The sequence below is a fragment of the Penicillium paradoxum genome, assembly GCF_028828445.1.
Source record: "Penicillium paradoxum strain IBT 22861 chromosome Unknown utg000002l_segment0_segment0, whole genome shotgun sequence".
NCBI classification, from domain to species: Eukaryota; Fungi; Ascomycota; class Eurotiomycetes; order Eurotiales; family Aspergillaceae; genus Penicillium; species Penicillium paradoxum.
The window spans coordinates 5,356,353-5,382,790 of NW_026643180.1; the positions used below are offsets into that span (position 1 = coordinate 5,356,353).

Below are 26,438 nucleotides of genomic sequence, written 5' to 3' on the forward strand. Positions count from 1 at the left end.
CCTCCGGAGTACGACGGGAATCCATTTGATGCATGTCGTTGAGGTACGCCTCATGATATCATGGCCAATATAACTATGCAGACGAGCGAAATCGGTCTCCGACGGAGGGTTGTTGAGGGGGATTGACCGGGTCTCAGAGACATTGTGTATATTGTATATTGTACGAATAGAGGTCGATAGCTTTGACCTCTCATATCCAGTTAAACTACCACACTAAGCAATATCAACCGTTTTGAAAGACCCTGCAAGCGGTTGGGCGAAAAAGGCCGAAAAAGCCCGAGCTCGAATCAAAAGCGGACGGGACCTGAGCTTCGGAGGCAGATCGGAGGGTCTCCCATCCAAGCGGAATTTTTATTGCTTTTGTGATAACCATGTCTGGTGCCAGGAACTTCACAGCTGCTTTGCGGCGGGCCCGAGTGCCTCGTCCTCGTCTTGCCATTCGCCCTACCCAATCCATCACACCCTTGACTGCACGCACCTTCAGCGCCGGCGCCACTCGCAACTCTGACTCCCGACAGATCAAGTTCACCAGCGACGCCTACCCCAACCTCAAGCGCAATCCCAACTTCGCCGAAATCTCCGCCGACGATGTTGCTCACTTCAAGGAGCTGCTGGGCTCCCAGTCAGCCGTGATTGATGGCGTGACCGCCGACGCAACCGACGATATCGAACCCTTCAACAGCGACTGGATGCGCAAGTACCGTGGCCACACCCGGCTTGTTCTGAAGCCTCAAAATGCTCAGGAGGTCAGCAAGGTGCTGAAATACTGTAACGAGCGCAAATTGGCTGTTGTGCCCCAGGGTGGAAATACCGGTCTGGTCGGTGGCTCCGTGCCGGTCTTCGATGAGATCGTCATCAACACTTCGCGCATGAACCAGATCCGCTCTTTCGATCCTGCCTCGGGTGTGCTGGTCGCAGATGCTGGAGTTATCCTCGAAGTGGCTGATCAATACCTGGCCGACCGCCAGCACCTGTTCCCTCTGGACCTCGGTGCTAAGGGCTCCTGCCACATCGGTGGAAATGTCTCTACCAACGCTGGTGGTCTTCGTCTCCTCCGCTACGGTAGTTTGCACGGCAGTGTGCTCGGCCTCGAGGCAGTCCTGCCGGACGGGACTATTGTCGATGCCCTGTCGACCCTCCGCAAAAACAACACTGGCTACGATCTTAAGCAGCTGTTCATCGGCTCCGAGGGCACCATTGGCCTTGTAACTGCTGTCTCTATCCAGTGCCCCCCTCGCCCCAAGGCGGTCAATGTGGCTTACTTCGGTCTCGAGAGCTTCGAGCAGGTCCAGCAGGCCTACCTTGCGGCCAAGGGCCAGCTCTCGGAGATTCTGTCTGCGTTCGAGCTGATGGACGGTCGCAGCCAGAAATTGGTTATTGAATCTACCGGTAACAAGCACCCTCTCGAGGGTGAGTACCCCTTCTACTGTCTGGTCGAGACTAGTGGTTCCAACGCCGAGCACGACATGGCCAAGTTGGAGTCTTTCTTGGAGAGCGTGATGGGTGATGGCATTGTTGCCGACGGTGTCCTGGCCCAGGATGAGACCCAATTCCAGGCTTTGTGGCGCTGGCGGGAGGGTATCACTGAGTCGCTCAGCCACCTGGGTGGCACCTACAAGTACGATGTGTCTATCCCGTTAGCGGATCTATACAAGCTTGTGGAGGACTGCAGGGCTCGCCTGACAGAAAAGGGACTTGTTGGTGATGATGATTCCTTCCCCGTTCGTGCTGTTGTCGGTTACGGTCACATGGGCGACTCCAACTTGCACTTGAACGTTTCCGTGCGACAGTACAGCAAGGAAGTGGAGAAGGCGATCGAGCCCTGGGTGTATGAGTGGATCCAGAAGCGCCAGGGCAGTATTAGTGCTGAGCATGGACTTGGCGTGGCCAAGCGGGAGTTCATTGGCTACAGCCAGAATGAGACGATGGTGAAGCTCATGAAGCAGCTCAAGAACCTCTATGATCCGGTAAGCTGGGTTGTCACCGCTACTTCGCACACATTGCTAACATGCTCTTTAGAATGGGATCATGAACCCGTACAAGTACATCTAGAGATGGTTGTGTACATGTATATAGAAATAGCCCATAATAACCGCCGCTTTGATCCCAGTCGTGCCACCACCCAACCTGGAAAGTCCTCTGTAAACATCTCAAAATTGCGCCCACGCAGCACCCACAAAGACGTAACTGATCACCCCAAGCCAAAGCCGATCAGCTGAGTGGACCCTTGCGTCAATACCCCGGTCGGTGCCTGAGGCCAGCCGTTGCCATGTGAGACGGAGCTTGTTTGGGGTTTGATGCTCCACCCCTTGCCCGCCATTGCCGATGGCTCCTTTTAGTACTCTCTTTCCCTTCCAAGCTCCATTCATCTGTTCCTTGGATGAGCCCTGTCCACATCGCAGCCCTGTCCAACCGGAGTAGCTAGCTGGGCCGATTATTTCACAATGGACGATATGGCGAGCCATTACCAGGTGATGGAGGAGCTGGGGAGTGAGTTGCCTTCTGACAAGGGTTCTTTTTTTTTTGACGTTTCCGTCGGCTAACCGAGCTCTCCGTTTGCAGGTGGCAGTTTCGGTGTTGTTTACAAGGCAATCGACAAAACCGACGGCGAGATCGTTGCCATTAAACACGTACGCGTTCCTTCCGATTTTCGAGCCTTGATTCGTTTGCCGGCCTTTCGTTCAATAATTGACCTGTTTTCAGATCGATCTCGAGTCCAGCGAGGATGATATTCAGGAGATTCAGCAGGAAATTTCCGTTTTGGCTACCTGCGCGAGCCCCTTTGTTACACAGTACAAGGCTAGTTTCCTCAAGGGCCACAAATTATGGATCGTCATGGAATATCTCGGGGGTGGTTCCTGTTTGGACTTGGTACGTCGATTGCTGCTATTTTTATGTTCTGGGTTGCATCTCTGACCGTCCCAGTTGAAACCAGGATGTTTCAACGAAGCCCATGTGGCCATCGTCTGCCGCGAACTTCTTTTGGGCTTGGATTATTTGCATAGCGAAGGCAAAATCCATCGCGATGTCAAGGCAGCCAACGTTTTGCTGTCCCAGACCGGAAAGGTGAAGCTGGCCGACTTTGGTGTCGCCGCACAGCTCGTCAACATCAAGTCACAACGCAACACATTCGTCGGAACTCCGTTTTGGATGGCGCCGGAAGTAATCCAGCAGGCTGGATACGATTTCAAGGCCGACATCTGGTCCTTGGGTATTACAGCAATCGAGATGATCAATGGAGAACCCCCGCATGCTAGCACCCACCCCATGAAAGTGCTCTTCCTGATCCCGAAAAACCCCGCCCCTCGCCTTGAAGGACACGAGTACAGCAATACATTCAAGGACTTTATTGCACAATGTCTGACAAAAGACCCGGAGCTGCGGCCGAGTGCAAAGGAGCTCCTGAGACACAAATTCGTTCGGAATGCGGGAAAGCCCGAGTCCCTCCAAGAACTGATTCATCGCAAGCAGGACTGGGATGGTGGCCGTGGTGAGGCGAGAGATGTGAAATACTATGCCGAGTCTCTCAACACCATGACCAGGCCCGGTGATCTCGACGATGACGATTGGGTATTCGATACGGTCAAGGCCCCTACCATATGGAAACCCAAGGGCACGGACTGGATGAGATTCGACGAGGGAGATGAGAACATACCCGAAACAGCGCAGATGATGGAAGAGATGCATATCGGTCAACCACCCCCTCCGCCTAAACACCAGGCTAACTGCACAGTCCGCCGAGCTCCTACGGATAGATCTCCGTCTGTCAGGCGTGCCAACACGAAGCGCCGCTCTAGTGGTGTCAAACAGCCTCTCGGTATTGACTTGACCTATGGCAACAGCCCGTCTACAGTCAGGCAATTCCGCCGAGTCTCAGACAAAGCCACCGCTGATATGAGCCCACAAAAGCAGGGCTTTGATGAGAATGCTAGTCCCAAGGCCATGTCCACCGACTCTTCAAGCAAGGAGGCTCAGATTGGGCGACGTGCATACAGCAAAGCAGTAGGACTTTCATGCCAGGAAGTCCTGTCTACCACGGGAGATGGCGATAAGCGTGAGGCTATCTCTAGACTCGCCGAAGCATGGAGTGACCTTGAAATGGTTGATCCTGAAGGCCTCTACCATATCGTGAGAATCATGAACGAGAAACTCCAAGCCGACTCACGGCTCTCTACACTTATTCCGTCCACTCAGCCCGATTCCCCCTCGCGGCCCCGTCTCGTCCTAGCCCAAAACAATCCCCACCTTAAAAGCCATCGGCGTCGTCAATCCTACGTCCCCGACCCTCAGCCCCAATCACCAACATCCAGCGCTCCGCAAACTTCACCTGGTATGGAACACACAAAACAACTTTCCGACGTCCTCTACCAGCGGTGGTCAGAAGGCCTCCGCAACCGCTGGGGCGGCATATAATCACCTTCATTCATCACCTTTCCGCTTCAGCCATTGACCGCCACACCTCACTACTATTTATTCCATTCGCTGTATAGACCGAATTTGGCGTTCTGGCACTTGTACAACCCCTTGTCACTCGCTGCATTTGTGGCGTCCGTTCACTCTTCTCTGTTACCTGTCACTTACTCGGGTGGGACTGGTCCCGGAGTTCCTAATGATCTGCTTTAATCTTTTTGCGCTTTCTTGTGTACTCTCCTTCTTTTTCTTTGTTTTTTTTTTTAGGGTGATAGAATGCTTTCTGTGCTTCTATCTTTGTCTATTGGTCTTTTGGTTTTGTCTGTGATTTTGTTGGGATATCTTCCACGGGTACTAGAACATACTATGTCTGAAATGTGATAAACGTCTTGCTTTTTATGATCATTGAATGGTTTGATCATTAGCTGCATATGCTATGTGTATGCTTTGGAACTTAGATGCTGTAACTTGGATGTTGTCATTTTAGGCTCTCTTTGTATCTTGGGCTGTTGCTCCTCGAATGTTACCTAGTGGACGTCCATGATCAAGGCTCGGCTGTCTGCACTCGGTGTTTTAATCCCTTTTCCATGATGTGTGAGAAACAAGAGAAGATTCCCTCAATAGCCCCAGCTGAGAATTGAAGAACGACTGTTATAGAGATCTCGGATGTTCTTGTGCTCCTCTTATCCCTCTTGATCATTCTATATCTTCTGAATCCTCTACACAAAGGCCTGCTTGATGTCATGAAGTGCTTCCCTCCTGTATTCCGCGCTCCTCCCATATCTAACTAGTATTGCATCGATCTCTTATCGACCGTGGCATGCAAGGTGATCATGTCAATCTCCGGAAGCTGACACCAGCACTCTCTGGGATAAACTGACCATCATAAGGATTGATAGCGTCCGTGTGGGTTTCATGAGAGAAATAGCATGCGCAATTTGGGATCAGTCGTCTCTCGGGTTCTCTTGTGAGTTTGTGTGGCTGTATAAGTGCTGCTGACTTAGTGCCATCGTCCCATTTGAATCTCTGGGCTAAATAGAGGGTATCTACATTTAACATTGAAGGAACGCGACATGTTATGTTGATCTAGTGCCTTCAGCCTTCCTCGGGTTGACAAGAAGCCCTCGATGGTATAGCGTGGATTCTGTGGATCTGTCACTCATTTCGGATGCCTGTCTTCACGTATAAGATTTATGGTTTCCGCTGGAATAATCGACACACACTTATGCAAACTACCTAGGTCATAGGCAAGGCCTAGAGAAGAAGTAGACTTGATCTGAGCCACAAGTTTGTAACATGCATCTCATGTATGCTGAAATAGTATGCCTTGGTAGCACCTTCTCTTTGATCCGCTGACTGCCACAATACCCCGAGGGTCCCAGTGGCATAGAATCACAATCACGCCCAGGAAACATCTCAAAGGGCCAGCTATACTCCGTATGGGACCCCAAGATTGAGGTGGGTCATGTCCCACATCCGCCCCACTCCTTTAGTTTAACCTTTTCAGGTTCCAAGGTTCAGAGGTTGAAACCTCCACTTGAGCTGTACTCAGGTCCAGGTACATTGATTTTGACTACATTATGTATATATATCAGGGATTTGACCAGGACGTGGAGGATTTGACGAGTAAAGCAGATATCCTTTCATAAGTGTCCTGCTCACTCCTTCTTCTAGCATGGCTCAAGCACATATCATCGCCATCTTGCATCATTGACCGTAGATTCCATATCGCCATGAAAGCGCATTTCATCCACGCCTTGAAAGATGGAGTCAACTCTGGCCAAGCCTCAACAATCTTGATAAAATAATCGTGCGCCATTCTGGATAAGAGGTGTAGACTACGGGGAGATACAGAGTAGAGAGCAAATACTTAGGTGGTAGATGTGACCGGTCTAGAATTCTTTTGCATCCAGGTCGCTAGAGCTGGATTCCTCCCTAGGAGCGGCAGTAGGAGCGATAGTCCGGAATCAAGCGAGAAGCAGGATTCGAACAAAACAGGTTGAATTTACAAACAATTCGGCTGGACTTCAAGTAAATAGGAACTGGAAGCTACCTCGGTATATGGCTCTACGTAGTTCCAGGGGCTTTGGTTTACTCCCTTCCATGCAGCTCCAATGGTGGGCTTTGGAATGACGAGAGGATTGGTTATATTAGAATTTGAAGGGTTCCTAGTGAGTGGAGTTTTCTAAAATGATGTATATACTTCAACAGACATCTGATTCCAGGAGTATATCAGGTGGAAAGACTCAACTCAGGCAGTCTCATGGGATGTCTGCGTAACCTCTTCTTTGGCAGGGTTCGTCTTCTGGGACATCCACTCATGTCGTAATAATCCTAGTGCCGTCGGTCGATCTTCGGGATTCCATTGCAGAGCTTTTCGTACCCACCGCAAGAACCCATCCACATCCTCGCCGTCAATGTTACCATTAGCTGCCAAGCTCTCTATGCTCCGGTCTGGTATAGGAGCTTGGTCCGTCCAATTCCCTTGTTCGTCCCAGAACATAGACCCGAGTCGCATCTGGTCCCGGAATTCCGGTGGAGGGGGGCCGAGTAGAGCAACCAACTCGGCGATATGGACCCGATCATCGAAGGCTCCGTCTGAATTCCTTCCATGGACCAGCTCTTGTGAACTGGCATAATTCCATGCCTACATACCCAAGGTGAGTGTCTTATACCTTTCGCCACATGATCGTGTACTCACGAGTAAGCCGATATGCCATATCTCAGTCTTATGGTTATATTTTGATTTTAGAACCTCTTCGGGGGACCTGGAATGTTTCTCGGCGATGCCAGAGGTATCATGGTCTTGGGAATCAAGACGGAGGGGAACACCATCGCCTGGGAGTATCATTGGAGTGATGAGCTCCTCATTGCTGGGGCTGCCAATTATTTCCCGGTCACACTCAGCGTCTAGTGATTTGTTGGGATGGATTCCTGCCCGAGTGTCAGTGTCTTTCTTTTACACACAATGGCACAGGTGGGGGATATACGGGCAGTCAGATAACAGTCTGTGTGTAAAAAGTCCATCATGAGCAACATCTGTTTCATTGTCGACCTGATTGACCCGAGATCCAGCTTCTCTCCCGAATGCATTTGTTCGGTATCCATTGCGGGTGCCTCATGAACAACACAAATATGAGGTCCATGAGGGCCTTCGATCAGAAACCGATCGCTGACCTTGTGAAGTGGGCACATCTGCTGCTGATATACTGGTGGAGGGTGGATGCGTCCATAAGTCTTCAGCATATAGTCAACCACATAGATCTTCAAAACGACCATTCTAGGCTCCCTATGGGTGACTAGGTTCAGAATAGCAGCGTGCCGACTCAATTGGGACACTCACAGCAGGTCAACAGCTTGCCATACAGTGGCGGTGGGTCCATACCCAATCTTGTACAAGATTTGGTACCTGTCGCGCAGGATCTCTTCATCCTGGACGGGATACGAATGTATCTCCTTAGGCTCTTGCGTCGCGGGCTCTTCCTCAAATTTAGGTGGTGAATCTAACAGCTCCAGGTCAAAGACTGGGAATACTCTCGATTTGGATGCCCATTGTGATGAGAATCGATGAAAAAGGACTGGTTTGCGCTCCAAGGGGGCGATTCGTTGGTACCCCCAAATAGGAAGGCGAGGACATATCCCCCATCTCTGAAGGGACCTATCATTAGAGCGGATGCGGATAGCCCCCAATCTCGCTCTCCAAATCATGACGAAGAAGGGGTTGCTGGCGAGTGCGGGTTGGAGGTAATGCAGTTGAATGCCGGAGGGCGGATGCACCCCTGCAGGTTCTATTTATAAACTCGACTGTCGGTTTTGGTTCTCTTTCTGGGAAAGTATTGGCTTTTGAAATTGGCTTATTGGTGAAATAGACTCATTTTTGCGATGTACGGATTCATCAAGTGTACTATTTCTGGCCACTTCAAACCAGCTTCAGCGACATTCATCAAATCAGGCTCCCTGTTGTCACAATGGACCTAAACATAAGACTTAGTCTCTGTCCTCACATTCCCTGGCAGTCCCACACATTCTCTGCTAAGAATTGCAGTACCCCGTCGTCGAGCTGAATATCTCGTTCTCTCGGTTCGATGGGGGGTCTCAGGAAGAGCTTTTCGAACTCGATAACCAGAGGAGACCCCGTGGTTGTGATTTTACTGCCCTTTCTTGAGATCTGCACGATTTGATGAAGGTGATTGACAGATTTGTTGCCCTGGGTTCTCCATTTCTCGATGGTGATGTTGGGGGAGTGTTGATTGATTTGGAGGGTGATTGCCACTTTCACATCCCCCCTGAAGCTCGGAGCCAGTATCTTATATCTGACTGCAGCTTGTCCCTACTCTCGGAGAAAGCAACTTCCAGTACGACACTGGGCCAGTCCCCCGACTGGCCGCGTGGAAGTCGGAGTGGCTTCCACGCCTTGTCGGCTTCTTTAGCCCCTATTGCAGCATAGTGGGTAGCACTTCCGGTTGGGCGAAGGGAGCGATCCATCCCCATAGGCTTGACTGCATCGTAGAGTAGGACTGAAAAGATTTCCGAGGCGACTTCATGGGCTTCAGACTTCGTCACTCTTAATAGCACACAGTCTAACTGGGCGTCATACGAGGACCAGGAAGCAAATGGGCCCTCTTTTGCCAGAAGAAATTCACTTGTGAATATTGAGTCGTTAACGCGTTTGATAAGACACCATTCACTGGTAGTGTCCTTGCTTGCTGTCGCGACTGCTTGCTTGATGGTGTTGAGCATTTGCTCGCGGTCCCGATATTGGTAGACTGGGAGAACGGCAGGTGCAAGGTCGCCTAGGAAGCCGTGACCGGCTGGGTCTATATTCTCCATGGCCATCTTGTCTCCGAGATGGATTGGCAGAGTTGAAGTGACAGAGGCTAAGGGGGATAGAGCTGGTCTACGTAGCTAGATAGTGGTGGACGTCAGTGACATCAGTCCCATGTCAGCGTCTACCTTCCATCACTCGCATCTCACTGACAAGATAACTATGACTGAGCAACAGGTGTATTGGGACCAAGATTTCTGTATTCATGAGGCTACATTCGATCCCAGGTGCAGACTTGCATTAACTTGCGAACAAAATGAAGCTGCCCTCTCCAACACGACTAATGGAATTAACGAAGAGTCCTATGGCCATTTAACAATCCGCGAGGCCTGCGTAAAATGCATAATGGATATATACAAACATCACTATGATCATCATTGGCACTGGCTTACACATACTTGTTCCAGCCCAGGGCAATGTCCGATGGCGGGCCATGATGTGCCCACCTTGCCATCGAATTGACCACGATGAGCAAAAAGGCCCATGGTGCATTAGTTACATGACCATGTTGATGAGTCTCCTCGCGCTCATCTATACTGTCTCAGGAACCCTCGCAAAGCTGCTGCGCAAGGCGATTCGCAGAGGTATCAACTGTTACTGGGAAATACTAGACAAAGATCCTCTCGAGGAGAGGGCCTGACCAACAGAAGAAATAAACTACTTGAATTACTATTACAGCTGCCTTAACAAGCAAGGTACTATAGTTCAAGTTCTATTAGCTGTCTCCAGTATTCCGTATGTAATATGAAGCTTTACACCCTACAGATTCCCGCATAACCACTTTTTAGGTAGTTCAACATAAAGCTTTTTAGATATAAAGCTCTGTATATCATCCTAGGCGAGTAAGAAAGGTCCTTTGTTTTGGAAATTGATTAGTGTGTGCTAAAGCAAGTCGCAGCCTCTGACATCGTATATCAATCCTCTATACTTAGTACTATAGGTTGTAGCGTAGATCAACCGTCCATTTGGAATATCTCGATCAGGGAACTTCAAATGAGTAATTTGTAGCGATTCTTTATATTGCTTAGCTAGTAAGGAATTCTCGAAAAATCCTAGTTCATCGGAGCATCGCTGTACCTATAGCTCGACTGGATATTAGATACCTCGAAATCGTCCTAGCCATCTATTAAGTGCGTCATCGTCTTCTGGCGGCTATGTTGGGAAATACACTTCCTAATGCAGGGGCAATCGACAAAAAGGATGGATTGTGTACTCCGTAAAGGATTCTGAGTTGCTGGCGCGAGTATCACGGAATAGATGGGTGAAAAGTGATCCATTTATCCCGTGATAGATTCGGCCTGTATTTTCGGGCAAGATGAGGATGTCTGCTCACTGAGCGCAATGCTAAGTACTCCGTGAGCAAGACCTGAGTGCTAAGCAATCACCCTGTATTGTGAAATACTCAGTGAGCAGGACCCTAAGCGCGGCACCCCGATCGGGAAATGGGCATCCGCGGCCTAAAATCCGGTACATACAGGTACATACAGGTACATATATAGCGAGATGATATGTCTCTCTGGAGTCCTCTGATCATCCCACGTTCCTAAGATAGACGTCCTGCTTCCCTGCTTCGTGCATATCGTATTCCTTGCATATATGTACGTTCCTTGCAGATCGATCCTGGGGCTGAGTGGCTCGGTTGACCAAGAGAGAGGCAAAAAGAGTCCAGACTTATGAGAGAACCATCTTGCCTCCGGAAAGTCATACACCCAAGGCTGCAGCTATGCAGGCCGACCTCGGAAATAGACAATTGAGGCCCTGGGAGGGTTTGGCAGATGCTAACTCTGACACAACCGAGGTGTTTCTCGATTTCAATCTGGCGATATATATCTGTAGTCACAGTCCCACTTCATCTATAGAAGAAGGTCAGCTGAATTACGCCTATTCTCATGATTGTCTGCCATCAGGCTAGAGAAATCTTAAAAAGGGCTTCTCAAAGGACCTTGCAGGGCTGCCAATGCGAGTCGGTGAAAAGCCTCATTTGGCCAGCTTTCCCAGGGGATGCTCCCCCCTTTGAAGGTCTCATCGAATCTCAATTTCGGCTTTCAAACAGACATGCAGCCTGCACATCTAGAGCGATGCCAAGGCCACGGGCGTAACGGATTTGCATCCGCTCAGATTAATTCCCCCTGAAACAGCCCGTGGACTCGTGGGAGACCCGCTGTGGGCTGGACTCAGGAGACCTGTCAGAGCTGTTAATTTCCCTCCCAACTCTCTCTCTCTCTCCTCTGTATATGTTTTCTTTGCTTTCCTTTCCTTTCTTTTTTTGTTTTTCTATGACTGCATATTGAAATTGCTTTTGATTCTCTCCTACTGGCTGGTCCACAATGGAGAGTCTGCCGGGAGCGGAGAGCCTTCTCCACGGGTCGCCTCCGGACGCAAATCAGATTTCAACGTCGACGTCGGTGCAACAGCCGGAGTCTGGTTCCGAGCAGCTCTCGAACCTCTCGCGCTCGTCCTCACTCGTTCAGAGGAAACGCTCATCACTACCTCCTCGGGCCGCAAATTCAGCTCGTCATGCCAAACGCCTCACCTTGAACTTCCCGATTAATCTGAACGAACCGGAGCCCACCGACCCTAACCTGACCTCACCGGGCTCAATAACCCCCGTGACACAGTCCTCAACCCGCCCCTCGACCGCCCAGGCCCCTGGAACTCCTATGTCGTTTGATGTTCCAGATGATGGCTACGATTTCCTGCGGGCCATCGCCTCGCAGGAACGAAAGGTTATGGAGCTCCGCGAGGAGCTGACTCGGGCGGAAGCAGAGCTAGTGACGATTAAGAAGCAATGGGCACAATCGGAAAAGTCTAGGAAGCGCGCGGAAATCCATCACGCCGAGCCACTCATGCCTCTCCGGTCGCCTGAGTCTGCAGCCCCCGAGGCTACGAGTTTACACGCCCGGGAACTGAGTATGAGCTCGGTGGCGAGCTCTACGGTGTCTCAAGAACGGATGAGCCGGGATCTTGACCGGCGGTCTAGCATGCGAATCTCCGCACCAGGAACCAAAATCGGGACCAATGGTCGACGAGTCTTCCATGGCACACATACACGGACTTTATCTCTTCTGTCACCTGTCACAGCTCCAAGCTCTTCCCGTGGGGAAATGGGCCTCTCAGAAGCGGATCGCGTGGGCCGCTTTCCTCGTTCGGCCACATTACCATCTGTCGACCGCAGTAATGTCGCCACGATGAGTGCACAATTGGATGAGAGTCAGGTACCAGAACATCTACTCGCACAGTGGCGTAACACTCTTCCTCCCCCCTCACGGGAGGCATTGGTGCGCACGGGGAAGCAAATGGCGTCTGATCTCCGCGAGGGCCTCTGGACATTCTTGGAAGATATCCGACAAGCTACGGTGGGCGAGGAAGGAATTAGTGGAACACACACACGGAACATGTCACCATCCAACTCCTTGGCACCGCCAAATGGTCGCAAGCGGGATTCCCTGGCGCAATCCCGGAGTCGAGAACGGTTGCTAGCCGATGGCAAGTTATCACGATCATCATCGTCATCTTCGCGGGGGAGGGGGCCTGCGGCCGAGACAAAAACTGGTAAAGACACCAAGCCGGCGGAAATTTCCACATCTTTCTGGAATGAATTCGGCATTGATACACCAGCTCAGAAGTCTCCGAACGCTCGACGCACCCCCTCCGACATCAAAGCCGCTACCCGAAACGAGGCGACCGAAGCCGAACAGCGCGATCACCGCTCCAGTAATTCAATCGATGCAGAAGAGAATGAAGATTTCGACGAATGGGGTAGCTGGGACGCGCCCTTATCCGGACAGAAGACGCACACGCCCTCGTCGAGTCGATCAACCGTTGAATCCAAACGTGATCGGTCACCCACCACCCAGGGTAGTAGCCCTCGAACCAGCGCTAGGTACCGTTCGACCTTTTCTGATTTCATCTATGACAACCTCGTTATGCGCTGACCACGTTCCTAGCTTTGGCGATTGGAACCCGACTTCCTCTGCTCTTGACCACAATATTTCCGAGGGCATTCCCTGGCCTGCCATCACCAAGCTTGCTCCCTCCAAGCTGCAACGTACTGCCTCCAACCTGATGGCAGAATGGGAGCGCTCGCTGTCATCTTCCCCTGAGCGCAATGCCTCTCCCTCGCTCAGCCGCAAGAGCAGCAAGAAGGACTAAGCTAGTTCTTTCTTTTGCTTTCCATGTACATACTTGCTACCTCTTCTTCGGCCCTATCCCCGGGATCACGTAGGGCCACGACCTTTGAACTATACTTTACGAGAGCGTTGCTTCTTCTCTTGTTGCACTTTCTTCCTCTCGCTGTCTTGGAAGTACTTATACAGGTGCCAATTTGTTTGCAAGATTTATTGAAATACCAGTTGATTTGATCACGACGCTTGCACATTTAGATTCTCTACATGAATGGATACAATGAATTTCCTGTTTTTGTTTTATCTCTACGGATTATGTATCCTATAAACTACCTAGGTAATTCTTCCACGCTGTTTGTTGTTTCACCATCTGTATGGAGTACTCCGTATTCCAGCCAATGTTAGAGCGAGAACGGCACGATTATTTTGCGGAACAGGAATATATCACGTGGAAGGCTGCGTATCGGGTCACCCTCGTCCGCCGTAAAATAAATTTGCGGTTCAGTTACTCGCCTCCGCAAGATCTCCGCGTCTCCAGTCACCTTGTGTTGTCCACGCGGTTTCTTTTTTCGCCGAGGTCCAGTGGATTGATTCAATCAGGCCAGCTTGGATTCAATCTAGCAAGCGTTACTTATAATTTCCCTCAATTTAAATCCAACTCGTGTCGATCTTCAAGATGGCCTTTCCGGGTACAACAGGCACTGCGATGCCGATGACCTCCCTGGGAGGTAACCCCAGCATGCAAGGAATGAGTGAGCAGGAACAGGCAATGGTCAAGATGGTTAGTCTCCAGTTACATGGTGGAATGATCTAATTCTAACCAATCTGTGTATAGATGCAAGCTGGTATGGAGTCTTGCCCCATCAAGACAGTCATCGCAGGTACCATGGGTTTCGGTCTTGGTGGTGCCTTCGGTCTCTTCATGGCCAGTGTAAGTTTATCTAACACATTGCATGCCACGAACATGCGTCTGATCTCTTTGCGCTCTAGATGTCCTACGACTCGACCTTCACACCTCAGGGCCGCGCCATCGCCGACCTCCCCTGGCGCGAACAAGTCCGCCGCGGTTTCAAGGACATGGGCGCCCGCTCTTGGTCCTCGGCTAAGAACTTCGGTATCGTCGGTGCGCTCTACTCTGGCACCGAGTGCTGTATCGAAGGCCTCCGCGCCAAGAACGATCTTACCAACAGTGTTGCTGCTGGTTGTGTCACCGGTGGTATTCTCGGCGCGAAAGCCGGTCCCCAGGCCGCTGCCTTTGGGTGTGCTGGTTTCGCGGCGTTCAGTGCGGCTATCGATGCCTATATGAGAATGCCTGCCGATGAGTAAACGCTTTATTCGGATCCGATTTGAAAGCACGAGTTCATCCTATCTGGCTTTTTTTGTTGCTGGACGGTTGTGACTTCGTTGCAATTTTCGACCTGTACATTTCTACGGCATTCGGCGTTCTGGCATAGAACGGAAGCATTGCGGGCGTTTCGGGTGTTCTTATGTTGTTCTTATCTGCTTTGCACTGGGAGCATGGCTCTTTTGGCCTGTCTTTCTTGTGTTGTTTGACACCGCATGGCCTCGGCATAGTGGTTCACTCCATATCAGACCATTTGGTCTAGCTCTTTACTCTTTTGTACAATACCTAGCGTGGACATATACCACTGGCCTTTTGAGACTCACCTCTCACAGTTGATACCAAGTCATTTTCTACCCATCTTATCATCGTGCGAAACCTATGAACTTCATCACGATCTGCCTTATAGTCAATGCAGGCTAGAGGGTCTCGATCGCTCTATGAAAATAATTTTTGTTCAATTTATACAGTGCCTAAGGCAACACAATGTACTTCTCCAGGTGTTTGGGGATGGAAGCACGCAGGTTCTTGCTCTCCAGCCAGGTGTTTGAGAAGAGACGATCAGCATAGCGATAAGCACCATCGCAGAGAATGGTGACAACAGTGTTGCCCTTGCCCAGCTTCTCGGCGACCTCCTTGGCAGCCACCACGTTCATCGCGGAACTGGCACCCAGGTACAGGCCCTCCTCATCGAGGCAGCGATAGATCATCTCAATGGTCTTCTCGTCGCTAATGCTGACCGATCCATCCAGCAAGTCAATATCGGGCTGGAGGTTATCAGTCACTCGACCCTGGCCAATACCCTCGGTGATACTGCTACCAGAGCGATCGATCAGGGTGCCACCACTCTGAATGTAGCTGTGGAGGACACTGCCAGGAGGATCGGCGAGGAAACTCTTGACACGACCGTCACTGATAGTCTTCAGATAGCGGGTGGTGCCAGCCAGGGTACCTCCAGTTCCGGTAGCGCAGGTGAAGGCGTCGATCTTGCCCTCGGTTTGCGCCCAGATTTCCGGACCGGTGGTGTCAATGTGTGCTTGACGGTTGGCAATGTTATCGAATTGATTGGTCCAAACTGCGTTTTCCAATGACTCGGCGTGCCGGCGCGCCTGGTGGTTATAGTTCTGGGGGTTGTCGAAGGCGACTGCGGGGACCGGGTATACCTCCGCACCAAGCAGACGGAGCAAGTCGATCTTGCCCTGCGACTGGGTGTTGGGCATGTAGATGACCAGCTTGTAGCCCTTTGACCGGCACACATGCGCCAAGCCAATACCGGTGTTGCCGGCAGTTCCCTCTACCACGGTGCCACCGGGCTTAAGGAGACCCTTCTCTTCCGCATCCTTGACGACAAACAGCGCCGCGCGGTCTTTCACGCTACCTCCGGGGTTTTGGAATTCAGCCTTGCCAAGAACATTGCATCCGGTCTGCTCTGACAGCTTCTTCAACCGGATAAGCGGGGTGTTTCCAATAGCTGCAATATCCAGGTCAGCTTCTTGTATGTAAAGTGGATTCGGAGCTAGATCTACCCTCGGTCAATCCATTGACGACGCCTTGGGCAGTCGATACCCGGGTACAGTAGGCAGTGGACCCTTCGGTAGCAGCACGAGCTGCAGTAGTGGCGAAGCGCCGAACGCTTTGACGAAACATGCTGTATATGACTTGCAATGCAGGAACAAAATGTCCGATCGACCTCGGGGAATGACGAGCTTCAAGCCTCCGATAGTCGGGATTAGTAATATCACGTGCGGGACCTACCCTTATCGCTTATCGGAAGCCCGTTTTGGGCTGTTTGTTTACCGCCAAGGCCTCCACTCCTTTGATCGGTCCCGCAGTCTGCGGTGGTTTTCGTCTTCGAATAATCAACGTTTAACGACAACACACCACCATGCCTGGCAGAGTCGCCGCCCGTTCGACGTCTGCAACGACACGCCGGTCATCAGCACAGCCTTCTGCGTCTGGGCGTGCTGGGTCCGTGACCCCATCATTTGCGATACCTGAAGAACCGACAGAGCCAACATCATCCCCCACCTTGCGTCGCGATGTGTGCTTGCTTTTTGCGGATGCTCAGCGCTCAGCTACCGGTCATCGAAAGCTGGTAGTACGTCTGCGAAAACTTCAGGAATTCTGCTGTGGTATCTCCCAAAAGAAGAACAACAAGAAAGGAAAAGACCAAGATCCCGAGGAGGCATTGATTCCTGGGGAGGAAACAGAAGCGGAGAAAGAATTTAATGTGGAAGTTGGCCGTTGCATCCTCCGCATCTTGCCAATCAAGAAGAGCGAGCCGGTTGGAGATCGAATCTTGCGCTTCTTGGGAACATTCTTGAGCCATGCTTCCGAGAAAGACAGCGAGATCTTCGCCTCTAGTGAGGATGAGGATCACAATCCCGACACCCCGACTGCCCGCCTCACTTCTAGCCTGGTTGCATTGATGGTGCCCGTCATGGCCGCCAAGGATAAGATGGTGCGCTTTCGCGCAACCCAAATTACCGCCCACATTGTGAACTCCCTGGAATCGATCGATGACGAGCTATACCACACGATCAGACAAGTCCTTCTGAAGCGTCTTCGCGACAAGGAGGCCTCCGTCAGAGTACAGGCGGTCCTGGGATTGGGACGATTGGCTGGAGACGACGGAGAGGACGACGACAATGCCGCCCTCCTTGAAAAGCTCATCGACATCATGCAAAACGACACTAGCGCCGACGTTCGCAAAACGCTCCTCACAAACCTCCCTCTCGCTCCGGTGACTCTTCCTTATCTTCTCGAGCGCGCCCGTGATCTAGATGCCCCCACCAGACGCGCACTATACTCACGTCTTCTACCTACGCTGGGCGATTTCCGCCATTTGTCTCTGTCGATGCGAGAGAAGCTCATGCGATGGGGCCTACGCGATCGAGACGAGAGCGTTCGCAAGGCTACGGCCAAATTGTTCTACGATAGATGGGTTGAGGATTGCGCCGGGACTAACAATGACCCCAGCACAGGACCGACTGGCCAGCGTTCTGCGCCTGACACTAACGCACTACTTGAACTTCTAGAGAGAATTGACGTTGTTAACTCTGGGATGGAAAGTGGAATTGCACATGAGGCAATGCGCGGGTTCTGGGAAGGCCGTGCTGATTATCGCGAAGCTGTTGTTTTTGACGAGCCTTTCTGGGAGGGTCTGACGGGCGAGTCCGCATTTTTGGTCCGGTCCTTCAACGACTTTTGCCGTGTGGAGAATGAAGGCAAGTACGACAGTCTCGCCGATGACAAGATGCCCGAGGTCACCGCCATGGCGTATTTCTTGGGTAAATACATCACAAATCTCTTGGAGCGCAAGAAAATTTCCAAAGAGTCTGGCGATGGAAATGACGATGACGCTGTTGAGCACGAATTCGTTGTAGAGCAATTGCTACACATCGCCATCACCTTAGACTACAGCGATGAGGTCGGCCGACGAAAGATGTTCTCGCTGCTGCGAGAAACTCTGGCTGTACCAGAACTTCCGGAGGAGAGCACTAAGCTGGTCGTCGAAACTCTCCGCTGTGTTTGCGGACCTGACGCTGCAGCCGAAGCCGAATTCTGCAGTGTTGTGCTTGAGGCTATCGCTGAAGTCCACGACACCATCACTACGGAGGATAGCTTTGTTTCTGCTAGGTCGGAGATCAGTGATGACGCTAGCAGGCGATCCGAAACCCCGGGAGATGAAGAAGTCACTCCCTTCAATAAAGAAGAAGCCAAGGCCAAGATCGTGCGCGAAATCGTCGTCAATATGAAGTGTCTGTATATTGCTCAATGCATGTTGCAAAATATCCAGGGTCACCTACAGCAGAACATGAACCTGGTTACTATGCTCAATAATCTGGTGGTGCCCGCTGTTCGCAGCCACGAAGCTCCGATCAGAGAGCGCGGGCTCCTGTGCTTGGGCCTTTGTTGTCTACTTGATAAGGTTCGTATCTTCTCTGTCGGTTGCAATTTATGACTTGCTAATGTTTTGCGTTATAGAATCTGGCTGAGGAGAACATGACCCTCTTCATTCACTGCTATAGCAAGGGCCACGAGGCCCTGCAGGTCACTGCTATCCAAATTCTCTGCGATATGATCACCACTCACCCATCTCTCCTCGCCCCAGTCACCCAGCCCGACGGCGAAACTGTCACGCCGGCCGCCATGCAAAAGCCCTTGCTCAAGGTGTTCGCTCGATCTCTACGTGCCAACTCTCCAAATAGCGTGCAGTCTGAAGCCGCCGCCGCTTTGTGCAAGCTGTTACTCACCAATACATTTACTCCCTCTGGGCCAAATGTCCCACCCGCGATCCAAGAGCACAACCAGAATGCCGTTGAATCGCTGTTGCTATCCCTTGTCGTCTCTTTCTATCACCCACGTACTCGTGAAAACCCAGCCCTTCGACAGTCATTGGCTTATTTCTTCCCTGTATACTGCCATTCCCGTGTCGAAAATACGCAGCACATGCGTCGGGTGGCCGTATCAGTGGTCCGCTCTGTAATGAATGCCGCAGAGGAATATTACTCCCTTGAGGCCGAGGAAGACAGCGATGGAGAAATTGACCCGAGCGTTGGCGATCGTGAAGTGAAGGCTCTTCTGACCGGTGTCATTGGAATGCTTTCTGAGTGGACTGATGAGCGTCGCGTCGTTGGTCTCGGCGGCGAAAAGGTTCTCGCTGGCGGTGCCGCAAGCTTCAACGTCTGCGGATGGGTTCACCTCGCTCTAGTCAAAGATATCCTCGAGCGTGTCCTTGGGGTCCATGCAGCGGCGAATCGTTGCACCCGCGAAGAGCGCAAGCTGCTCTTCTCCCTGCTTAGCAAGCTTTACTTTGCTGCTCCTACATTGCCTGCACGTGCTAGCTCTCGCGCCCCGGAAGGCGAGGATCAATTCCGCAACAGTACCCGCAGCGCTACCAGTGTCGAGATTGATCCAGAAAATGCAGAACTCGCCACCGAGGTCAAGGAGTTGTTGGACCAGACTATCGAGGATGGTCTTGCTGCTGAAGCCTCTAGTCGGAACGCCCTCGTGAAGGCTAAGAACGCGGTGCTGAAAATCTTGGCCGTTGCGCAAGATGGTCGCGCCGCTAGCGCTCGTCCCCGAGAAGGCACCGAAGATATTGACGATGCAGTTAGTGTTCGCTCTGGCAGTGTCCGCCGCTCCGTGGACCCTACTGGTGGGTGGAGCCGTCGTCATGTCTCTGTCGAGCCTAGTATCATGGAGGAAGATGAGGGCGAGGGTGATAGCCGGTTTACCTCGGTCTCGGCCAATCGTCCCATTGTCTCGATTGAACCCAGTATCATGGAAGAGGACGAGGAGGATGACAATGATACTAGCCGAGGGACTATAATTAAGGAAGAGACGGGTGATGACTGATGATCTGTTCCTAGGGTTGGCGTTGGGGTTTGGAAATATGGGCTTGGGTTAGGGATTTTGTACATAGGGTTCTGATTTTCCTCGAATACCTCATCGAATTGAACATTGCCTCCATTGACTACTATTGTCCCTGTCGATGCCCGATATATACATACACGTGATGGGCCACGTGACGGCCGTGCATTGTGACAGCGACACTGTCCTCGTCCCAGGTCCCCCGGTGTTTCACTGTCAACCCCCCAGACATCGCCATCTGTCCCACCTGCGAGTCATGGCTTCTGCTTTTCTATCATCTGATAGCTCTATAATCCATCGACTATTGGATGTGCCGGAGGAGATCGGTAATATATCATTTACTAGTTCTATTTGATGTTGCTAGGTCATAGAGAGGGCGTTGATAGTAAGACCGCAGGGATCTGGGCCCCGGTTGGGGTTGCACGGTCAAGACCAGTCCGAACACACAATTTCCAGGGGAATTGAACCCGAAGATTCCTAGGAGACTCGCAGAGAGAGAATTGTTGAATTTATTGAATTTATTTGATTGAACCTCTACAGGCCATTTGACATTGTAATCTCCGCCCCGTGAGCCCCGAGACTTTTCATTTTCTCCCAAAACTCCACCGAGTTGGCCTTCTCTTTTCTTCTTCCCCCCCCCCCCCTTTCCCTTCTCTCCTCCCCCGGGCTTTCTCTTCGTATATTCTTTCCACGACTCGCTCCTTCGGTCGTGTTGTATTGTCTTCTGCTTTTCCCGCAGAGACATTTTCCTCATTTCCCCCGGGATTCCTCTGCCGCTCCGTTGGCGGACAAGTCAGCGATGGCGGCCGTTTCAGCACCTACCCCCAAGCTGGATCGATACATTGTCATCCACGTTGCAACCACCTGCGACGAGCATGGCGTTTATGTCACTAAGGACTCGGCTGAGGTCATTGAGTTAGGATGGATCCTTTTGGATACCAAGACATGCGAGGAAGTCCGTTCCCCCAAAGGCCTACTACCCAATATCCAATATACCCCCGAGGTCAACCTGAAAGCTGACATTTTATCCCAATGATGTAGCTACACCGTGAAAGCGTCCTCGTCAAGCCCGTTAACACTCCAATCACCCCGCTCTGCAGTAAGCTCGCCTTGAAACAACCTTGGATTGCATTGGGTTTTGCTAGGATTTGTGGCTGACAATTCTTTCAAGCGAGCTTGACCACCTTGACATGGGAACACGTTCGCTCCGCAGGCACTTTCCGGGATGCCATCTCTCGATTCGACGCCTTCGCCCAGGAACACCTCACGAGCAAACATCTCGAGTTTGCCTTTGTGACGCTGGACTCGTGGGATCTGCGGGTGCAGCTGCCCCGCGAGGCCCGCGACAAGGCTGTTGTGCTGCCCGCATACCTGCAGCACTCTCGTACCTTCGATCTGCGAACTGAATATCAACGCTGGCAGACCCATCACCCCGAGTCGCTGCCTTTCGGTCCTAGCTCGCTCTCCAACATCTGCGCCGCTCTCGAGGTGGAACCCGTTCAGTCGTCCGCCCCGATCAAGCACAACCTTCCGTTCCACTTGCAAGCTTTGGCCCCCGCTTCGCCCCGCCGCGCTATGGAGGAATCCGTCACTCTGGCCCGCGTACTTCGTGGTCTGATCCGCAAGTCGCAGCCGCCCCAGGAACACCCTGAGATCCTTACTCGTCCCATGGATGCTCACGCTGACGTTCGGGCCTTTTTGGCGGAACGGAGCAAGGTCCTGCACCTCAGTGGATTGCCTCACGATACCACTCAATCTGAGTTGGAGAGCTGGTTCACCCAGTTCGGCGGTCGTCCTATCGCCTTCTGGACTCTGCGAACCCCAGACCAGCACAAGCCCACTGGCACTGGCTTTGCCGTTTTCTCTTCTCACGAGGAGGTGAGTTTATAACCCGACTTTTCAGTCTCTTATGCCGATATACCTTTAGTCTTATCTTCCTTTTCAATGGAATACCGCTGACGATCTATTAGGCTGCCGAAAGCCTGTGCATGAATGGTCGTGCGCTCAATGAAAAAGCGATCGAGGTCTCTCCCTCTTCCAGCCGAGTTCTGGACCGGGCCGCCGAGATCCTCACTCCCTTCCCGCCCTCCAAGAACCGCCCCCGCCCTGGTGATTGGACTTGCCCGTCCTGTGGCTTCTCTAACTTCCAGCGCCGCACAGCATGCTTCCGCTGCTCATTCCCCGCCATGGCTGCTGCGCCTGACCCAATGAGCTACGGAAACTACGGTTACGGTCCGCCATCAATGATGCCCCCTCACATGGGCCACGGTGGTCACGGCATGGGTGGTGGTCACTCGCGTGGTATGGGCGGCAACGGCGGCGTTGTTCCCTTCCGTGCTGGTGATTGGAAGTGTGGTTCTGAGGGATGTGGCTATCACAATTTCGCGAAGAACATCAACTGTCTACGCTGCGGTGCTCCTCGCTCTGGCGCTGCTGTGGTGGCAGACTCGGCGTTCCCGTCCCCAATGGATCCACCGTCGCAGTTCAATATGGGACCCAACTCAATGGCTAGCACTCCCGCCCCGGCTCCATTCGCTTCTACCGCTGGTGGATTCGGTGGCTTCAGCCAGCAGTTCGGCGGCCCACCCAACAACTACACTCTGCCCTCCGCTGGTCTTGGTAACAACACCCCTGGCGCATACCCTCCCATGGGTCAGATGAACTCGGGCTACGGCTCTTCCGGCACCTCTCACTCTGCTGCCTCTTTCGCCAACCCGGCTACTCAGGCCGCCTTCACTGGTGCGGATCACGGTGTGCCCTCCACCAGTGCTTCCAACGGTGCCTTTTACGGCTCCGATGGTGCCAGTGACCCCTTCGCTTTCTTGTCCAGCGGCCTCGGTGGTCTGACAGTATCTGACGACTCCCACTCTCGCCGCAACGGCTCCGGTGCCAACAAGTCACCCGCCTAAATATGGGTCTAGTTGTACCTACTTCACGCCCCACTCACGAACTGGGCGCTCACACTTATGTTGTCCATATTGCAACCCTGCATTGTGGCGGGTTTCTGCGTTGGTTGATATTCGTTGATACGCATTTGTATAAGGGATTCTGCGGTTTTGGTGCATCGGGTTGGAAGGAGCAGGCGGGTTAGCGTTGTCGAAGCTTTCGGATTTCTTTTTCTCGCCTCGCCGCCCTGTGCTTTGTGTGATGCTTTTTTCTTGCTGGTTTTGGTCTGTTATTTCTTTGTTTATCTCTGGTCGTGGAGCTGTTTTCCCCATGTGATTTTTTCTTCTCCATCTTGCGCTATATGGTTGTTTTTTATCCTCTTTTCGGCGGCGACAGGGGGCTCCCCTTTTAAGGGGTGGTGTATTTTTTGAATGTCCCCTCTCGTCCCCTGGGTTTTCTTGTCTGCAGGCACACATTTGCGGGTTTGGGTGCCGACCCTGCTTTTGGCATTGCATTTTAGATATTTTGTGCTCCCTTTCTGCACTCTTTGGTCATGGGAAGCGTCGGAGAATTCACGGTCTTGATCTGGGTGGGGATATACTGGGACTCCGTTTGGGGTGTTGGGGATTTATTTTGAAGCTTGCGCCGGCATCGAATCGGGGATCTCTTCGGGGTCGACTGTGAATGCAGCAAAAAAGATTGTTCTGTCCATATTTCATATTTCATTCGTTCTGTATACTCGTGGGTCTTAGGCTCTTCTGGATTTGTATAAAGCTCCAAGGTTGGTTGTTTTGGGCTAGATCTATGTGGTCGTTGTATATTACTGCACGGTCTGCATAGAGGCAGGATCTAGCTATTTGTGATGCGAGCTTAATGGTCATAGGCATGTCAGCCTTATTGCTCCCTGAAAACATCACTGAATTCCTCCAGGGCTTGTGAATGCACTTACACCGAAGGATTTTAGGTCGATTGCTAGGTACATTGAATTAGTATGATACCCCCATAGTAAAGAGAAGTACCGCGCGCGGGTGCACTTGAGGCAGCCGTGGGCTTTCGCGTCCACCGCCCGGAACCCGTCATTGCTCCATCTCAATTGACCTCAACTGCTGGACACTCGTCTACATTGCCTTCTTCTACCTCATTGCTCTTTCCTGAACTTGTCCTTTACACCAACTGTTAATCATTTACCCTCCAGTTGTCCTTGATTCACAATGTCCGGATACGACCGAGCTCTTTCAGGTAAGTCAGCTAGCTCCCCACGCCCAGCTCCCTTTGCTCCCAACCAGTATGAAAGATGCGGGGTGCTAACTCATCGCAGTATTCAGGTATGAAGTCTTTGAGAACCACTTCAGCTCCCGAGTTTGTTTTCTAACCCCCGCCCAAGTCCTGATGGACACGTCTTCCAGGTTGAATATGCCATGGAGGCTGTGAAGCGAGGTAAGACCGTCGTCATTTGCTGCCACAGCTGCTTTCTCTGCTTTAGTTCCTCCCGCAACCCTTGCTATTGATAGGGAGGTACATTTTGCTGATGATAAATGATTTTAGGAACTTGCGCTGTTGGTGTTAAAGGCAAGGATATCGTCGTCCTCGGTTGCGAAAAGCGTTCCGCCCTCAAGCTCCAAGATACCCGCATTACCCCCTCCAAGATCGCCATGGTGGATGGCCACGCCTGTCTCGCATTTGCTGGACTGAACGCCGATGCCCGGATCCTTATCGACAAGGCTCGTTTAGAGGCTCAGTCCCACCGCCTGACCGTTGAAGACCCCGCCAGCATCGAGTATATTACGAAATATATTGCCAGCGTGCAGCAGAGATACACGCAGAGTGGTGGTGTGCGTCCATTTGGTATCAGTACGCTGGTTGTTGGATTTGACAAGAATGACTCCACCCCGCGACTGTACCAGACCGAGCCCTCTGGAATTTACTCGGCCTGGTAGGTGTTTTTCGAGCTTTCAGTTGATATTCCATTGGATTAATGCTAATTTATCATTCCTCGTGGTAGGAAAGCCAACGCCATCGGCCGTTCCAGCAAGACCGTCCGTGAATTCCTTGAGCGCAACCACCAGGAAGACATGGATCGCGAGCAGACAATCCAGCTGACCATCAAGTCTCTGCTTGAGGTTGTGCAGACAGGTGCTAAGAACATCGAGGTCGCTATCATGGCGCCCGGCAAGACCCTTGAGATGTTGCCCGATGACCAGATCGAGGCGTACGTGAAGAGCATTGAGACCGAGAAGCAGGAGGAAGCAGCCAAGAAGAAGACCCGGACAGGGACCACCACAGCGGCAATCCTCACCCGGCCGGGTGGCGGCGAGTCGACCGATTAAGTAGACTTGGAGCATTCGGCGCCTGAGAGGTGACTGGATTGTTGATTTGTTTCAATTTACAGTAGCGTTGGTCTCTTCCTTGACGAGAATCCAAAATCATGAGGCTTAAAACACATCTCCCGTTTCTTTTTGTACCGTACACGAACGCAGAAAGGGTATTGATGCCAAGGGTATTTCTATCTGCCTTGAGCCATCGCAAGAAACAGTAACCATCAAATCGTCAACATCATGAATTTACATTGCCCCCAGCAATTGTCTTTTCTCCCAAAGACAACCCAGGTTAACCCACACGGTCCGACACATCTCTGATGTTGAATAGAGAACGCTCCTTGTCTCGCGCAACACGGTCATCCTTAAGCATACTGGGAATGGTCAGCATCCTGCCAATGGCATGGGTTTTTGGTGTGCGCAACATACCGGTTGTCCATACGGGCATCTTCACCCTCAACGTGCAATCGTGCCTCTGGCTGCAGTGCCTCAATGACAAAGTGGTTATCGCAATGAGGGCAGTACTCGTCACTGATTATACTCGAGATTAGTACCCTGCCATTTGGCATTTGTATCCTTCGGTGCATACCTCTCATCGAATTCTGCAGCGTCCTTACGGAAGCATTTCTTGCACTTCTTGCATGCGAAGATCTATCCCATGAATGTCAGACCGCCATACTTGCGCTAATCGAAGAATAGGAGCGTACCATTTCAGCACTTTTTTGGAGCATGTGCGACTCGCTCTCCTGGTGGCATTCGGCGCAGTCGAACCATTTCCGACCTAAGTATGTTCCGTTAATGCCATAGTAGCGAGTATAAGGTCGAATGACGCGTACAGCAGTGTGAGCGAATAGACACTTGGGCGTTCAGAATGTGTTTACTGTAGAGCGGGGAGATTGTGTTAGCTACCGGAAGATTTTTGGCTAAGGGAAATGAGGGGATCTCAAAATTTCGTGTCTCAAGAATATCGTAAGAAGTATACTCACCACATGATGGATATGACGTGCGAGAAAAAAGCGACGGTTAAGTGCGAGATGTTGATGCTTGAGTCCGAAGAAATCCAGACACAAAGTGATCGCCAACTCCCGTGATTCCCTCCACTTTCCTCCCCGCCACTCCATTTCATCGACCCTGGCCTTCTCCTCCCCCTTTTGCCTCTC

The 26,438-nt window shown here is 51.7% G+C and overlaps 12 protein-coding genes across 12 annotated transcripts; 8 read left to right on the forward strand and 4 right to left on the reverse strand.

Moving 5' to 3' along the window:
- Positions 1 to 371: 371 nt before the first annotated feature.
- N7457_001891 (FAD-binding oxidoreductase) lies at positions 372 to 2,052 on the forward strand (the record flags this gene model as incomplete). Its single annotated transcript, XM_057172937.1, has 2 exons — positions 372 to 1,967; positions 2,020 to 2,052. The coding sequence occupies 2 exons, from the start codon at positions 372 to 374 to the stop codon at positions 2,050 to 2,052; spliced, it is 1,629 nt and encodes a 542-aa protein (XP_057036840.1).
- A 392-nt stretch (positions 2,053 to 2,444) lies between these two features.
- N7457_001892 (STE20 family serine/threonine-protein kinase) lies at positions 2,445 to 4,413 on the forward strand (the record flags this gene model as incomplete). Its single annotated transcript, XM_057172938.1, has 4 exons — positions 2,445 to 2,490; positions 2,563 to 2,630; positions 2,704 to 2,871; positions 2,926 to 4,413. 4 exons carry the CDS (start codon positions 2,445 to 2,447, stop codon positions 4,411 to 4,413), a joined length of 1,770 nt encoding a protein of 589 aa, XP_057036841.1.
- A 2,248-nt stretch (positions 4,414 to 6,661) lies between these two features.
- Positions 6,662 to 9,246, reverse strand: N7457_001893 (uncharacterized protein; the record flags this gene model as incomplete). The annotated part of the gene is made up of 7 exons (XM_057172939.1): positions 6,662 to 7,057; positions 7,112 to 7,344; positions 7,401 to 7,699; positions 7,754 to 8,189; positions 8,336 to 8,384; positions 8,459 to 8,682; positions 8,745 to 9,246. 7 exons carry the CDS (start codon positions 9,244 to 9,246, stop codon positions 6,662 to 6,664), a joined length of 2,139 nt encoding a protein of 712 aa, XP_057036842.1.
- A 356-nt stretch (positions 9,247 to 9,602) lies between these two features.
- On the forward strand, positions 9,603 to 9,875 carry N7457_001894 (uncharacterized protein; the record flags this gene model as incomplete). The annotated part of the gene is made up of 1 exon (XM_057172940.1): positions 9,603 to 9,875. One exon carries the CDS (start codon positions 9,603 to 9,605, stop codon positions 9,873 to 9,875), a length of 273 nt encoding a protein of 90 aa, XP_057036843.1.
- Positions 9,876 to 11,562: 1,687 nt separating this feature from the next.
- N7457_001895 (DUF4048 domain-containing protein) lies at positions 11,563 to 13,387 on the forward strand (the record flags this gene model as incomplete). The annotated part of the gene is made up of 2 exons (XM_057172941.1): positions 11,563 to 13,118; positions 13,183 to 13,387. 2 exons carry the CDS (start codon positions 11,563 to 11,565, stop codon positions 13,385 to 13,387), a joined length of 1,761 nt encoding a protein of 586 aa, XP_057036844.1.
- A 648-nt stretch (positions 13,388 to 14,035) lies between these two features.
- On the forward strand, positions 14,036 to 14,685 carry N7457_001896 (translocation channel protein TIM22; the record flags this gene model as incomplete). The annotated part of the gene is made up of 3 exons (XM_057172942.1): positions 14,036 to 14,140; positions 14,195 to 14,290; positions 14,350 to 14,685. The coding sequence occupies 3 exons, from the start codon at positions 14,036 to 14,038 to the stop codon at positions 14,683 to 14,685; spliced, it is 537 nt and encodes a 178-aa protein (XP_057036845.1).
- Positions 14,686 to 15,174: 489 nt separating this feature from the next.
- Positions 15,175 to 16,414, reverse strand: N7457_001897 (cysteine synthase A; the record flags this gene model as incomplete). Its single annotated transcript, XM_057172943.1, has 2 exons — positions 15,175 to 16,172; positions 16,228 to 16,414. Coding segments are annotated over 2 exons (1,185 nt in total), but the record flags the coding sequence as incomplete, so codon positions are not given.
- Positions 16,415 to 16,586: 172 nt separating this feature from the next.
- N7457_001898 (condensin subunit YCG1) lies at positions 16,587 to 20,062 on the forward strand (the record flags this gene model as incomplete). The annotated part of the gene is made up of 2 exons (XM_057172944.1): positions 16,587 to 18,632; positions 18,689 to 20,062. The coding sequence occupies 2 exons, from the start codon at positions 16,587 to 16,589 to the stop codon at positions 20,060 to 20,062; spliced, it is 3,420 nt and encodes a 1,139-aa protein (XP_057036847.1).
- An 814-nt stretch (positions 20,063 to 20,876) lies between these two features.
- On the forward strand, positions 20,877 to 22,986 carry N7457_001899 (putative RNA binding protein (Arp); the record flags this gene model as incomplete). The annotated part of the gene is made up of 4 exons (XM_057172945.1): positions 20,877 to 21,032; positions 21,119 to 21,176; positions 21,249 to 21,955; positions 22,048 to 22,986. The coding sequence occupies 4 exons, from the start codon at positions 20,877 to 20,879 to the stop codon at positions 22,984 to 22,986; spliced, it is 1,860 nt and encodes a 619-aa protein (XP_057036848.1).
- Positions 22,987 to 23,004: 18 nt separating this feature from the next.
- Positions 23,005 to 24,043, reverse strand: N7457_001900 (uncharacterized protein; the record flags this gene model as incomplete). Its single annotated transcript, XM_057172946.1, has 2 exons — positions 23,005 to 23,282; positions 23,962 to 24,043. 2 exons carry the CDS (start codon positions 24,041 to 24,043, stop codon positions 23,005 to 23,007), a joined length of 360 nt encoding a protein of 119 aa, XP_057036849.1.
- A 131-nt stretch (positions 24,044 to 24,174) lies between these two features.
- On the forward strand, positions 24,175 to 25,290 carry pre6 (proteasome core particle subunit alpha 4; the record flags this gene model as incomplete). The annotated part of the gene is made up of 5 exons (XM_057172947.1): positions 24,175 to 24,202; positions 24,282 to 24,288; positions 24,348 to 24,400; positions 24,509 to 24,896; positions 24,966 to 25,290. 5 exons carry the CDS (start codon positions 24,175 to 24,177, stop codon positions 25,288 to 25,290), a joined length of 801 nt encoding a protein of 266 aa, XP_057036850.1.
- A 280-nt stretch (positions 25,291 to 25,570) lies between these two features.
- Positions 25,571 to 26,269, reverse strand: N7457_001902 (CHY zinc finger protein; the record flags this gene model as incomplete). The annotated part of the gene is made up of 6 exons (XM_057172948.1): positions 25,571 to 25,652; positions 25,708 to 25,809; positions 25,868 to 25,929; positions 25,986 to 26,059; positions 26,115 to 26,158; positions 26,265 to 26,269. The coding sequence occupies 6 exons, from the start codon at positions 26,267 to 26,269 to the stop codon at positions 25,571 to 25,573; spliced, it is 369 nt and encodes a 122-aa protein (XP_057036851.1).
- Between the last annotated feature and the right edge of the window lie 169 nt (positions 26,270 to 26,438).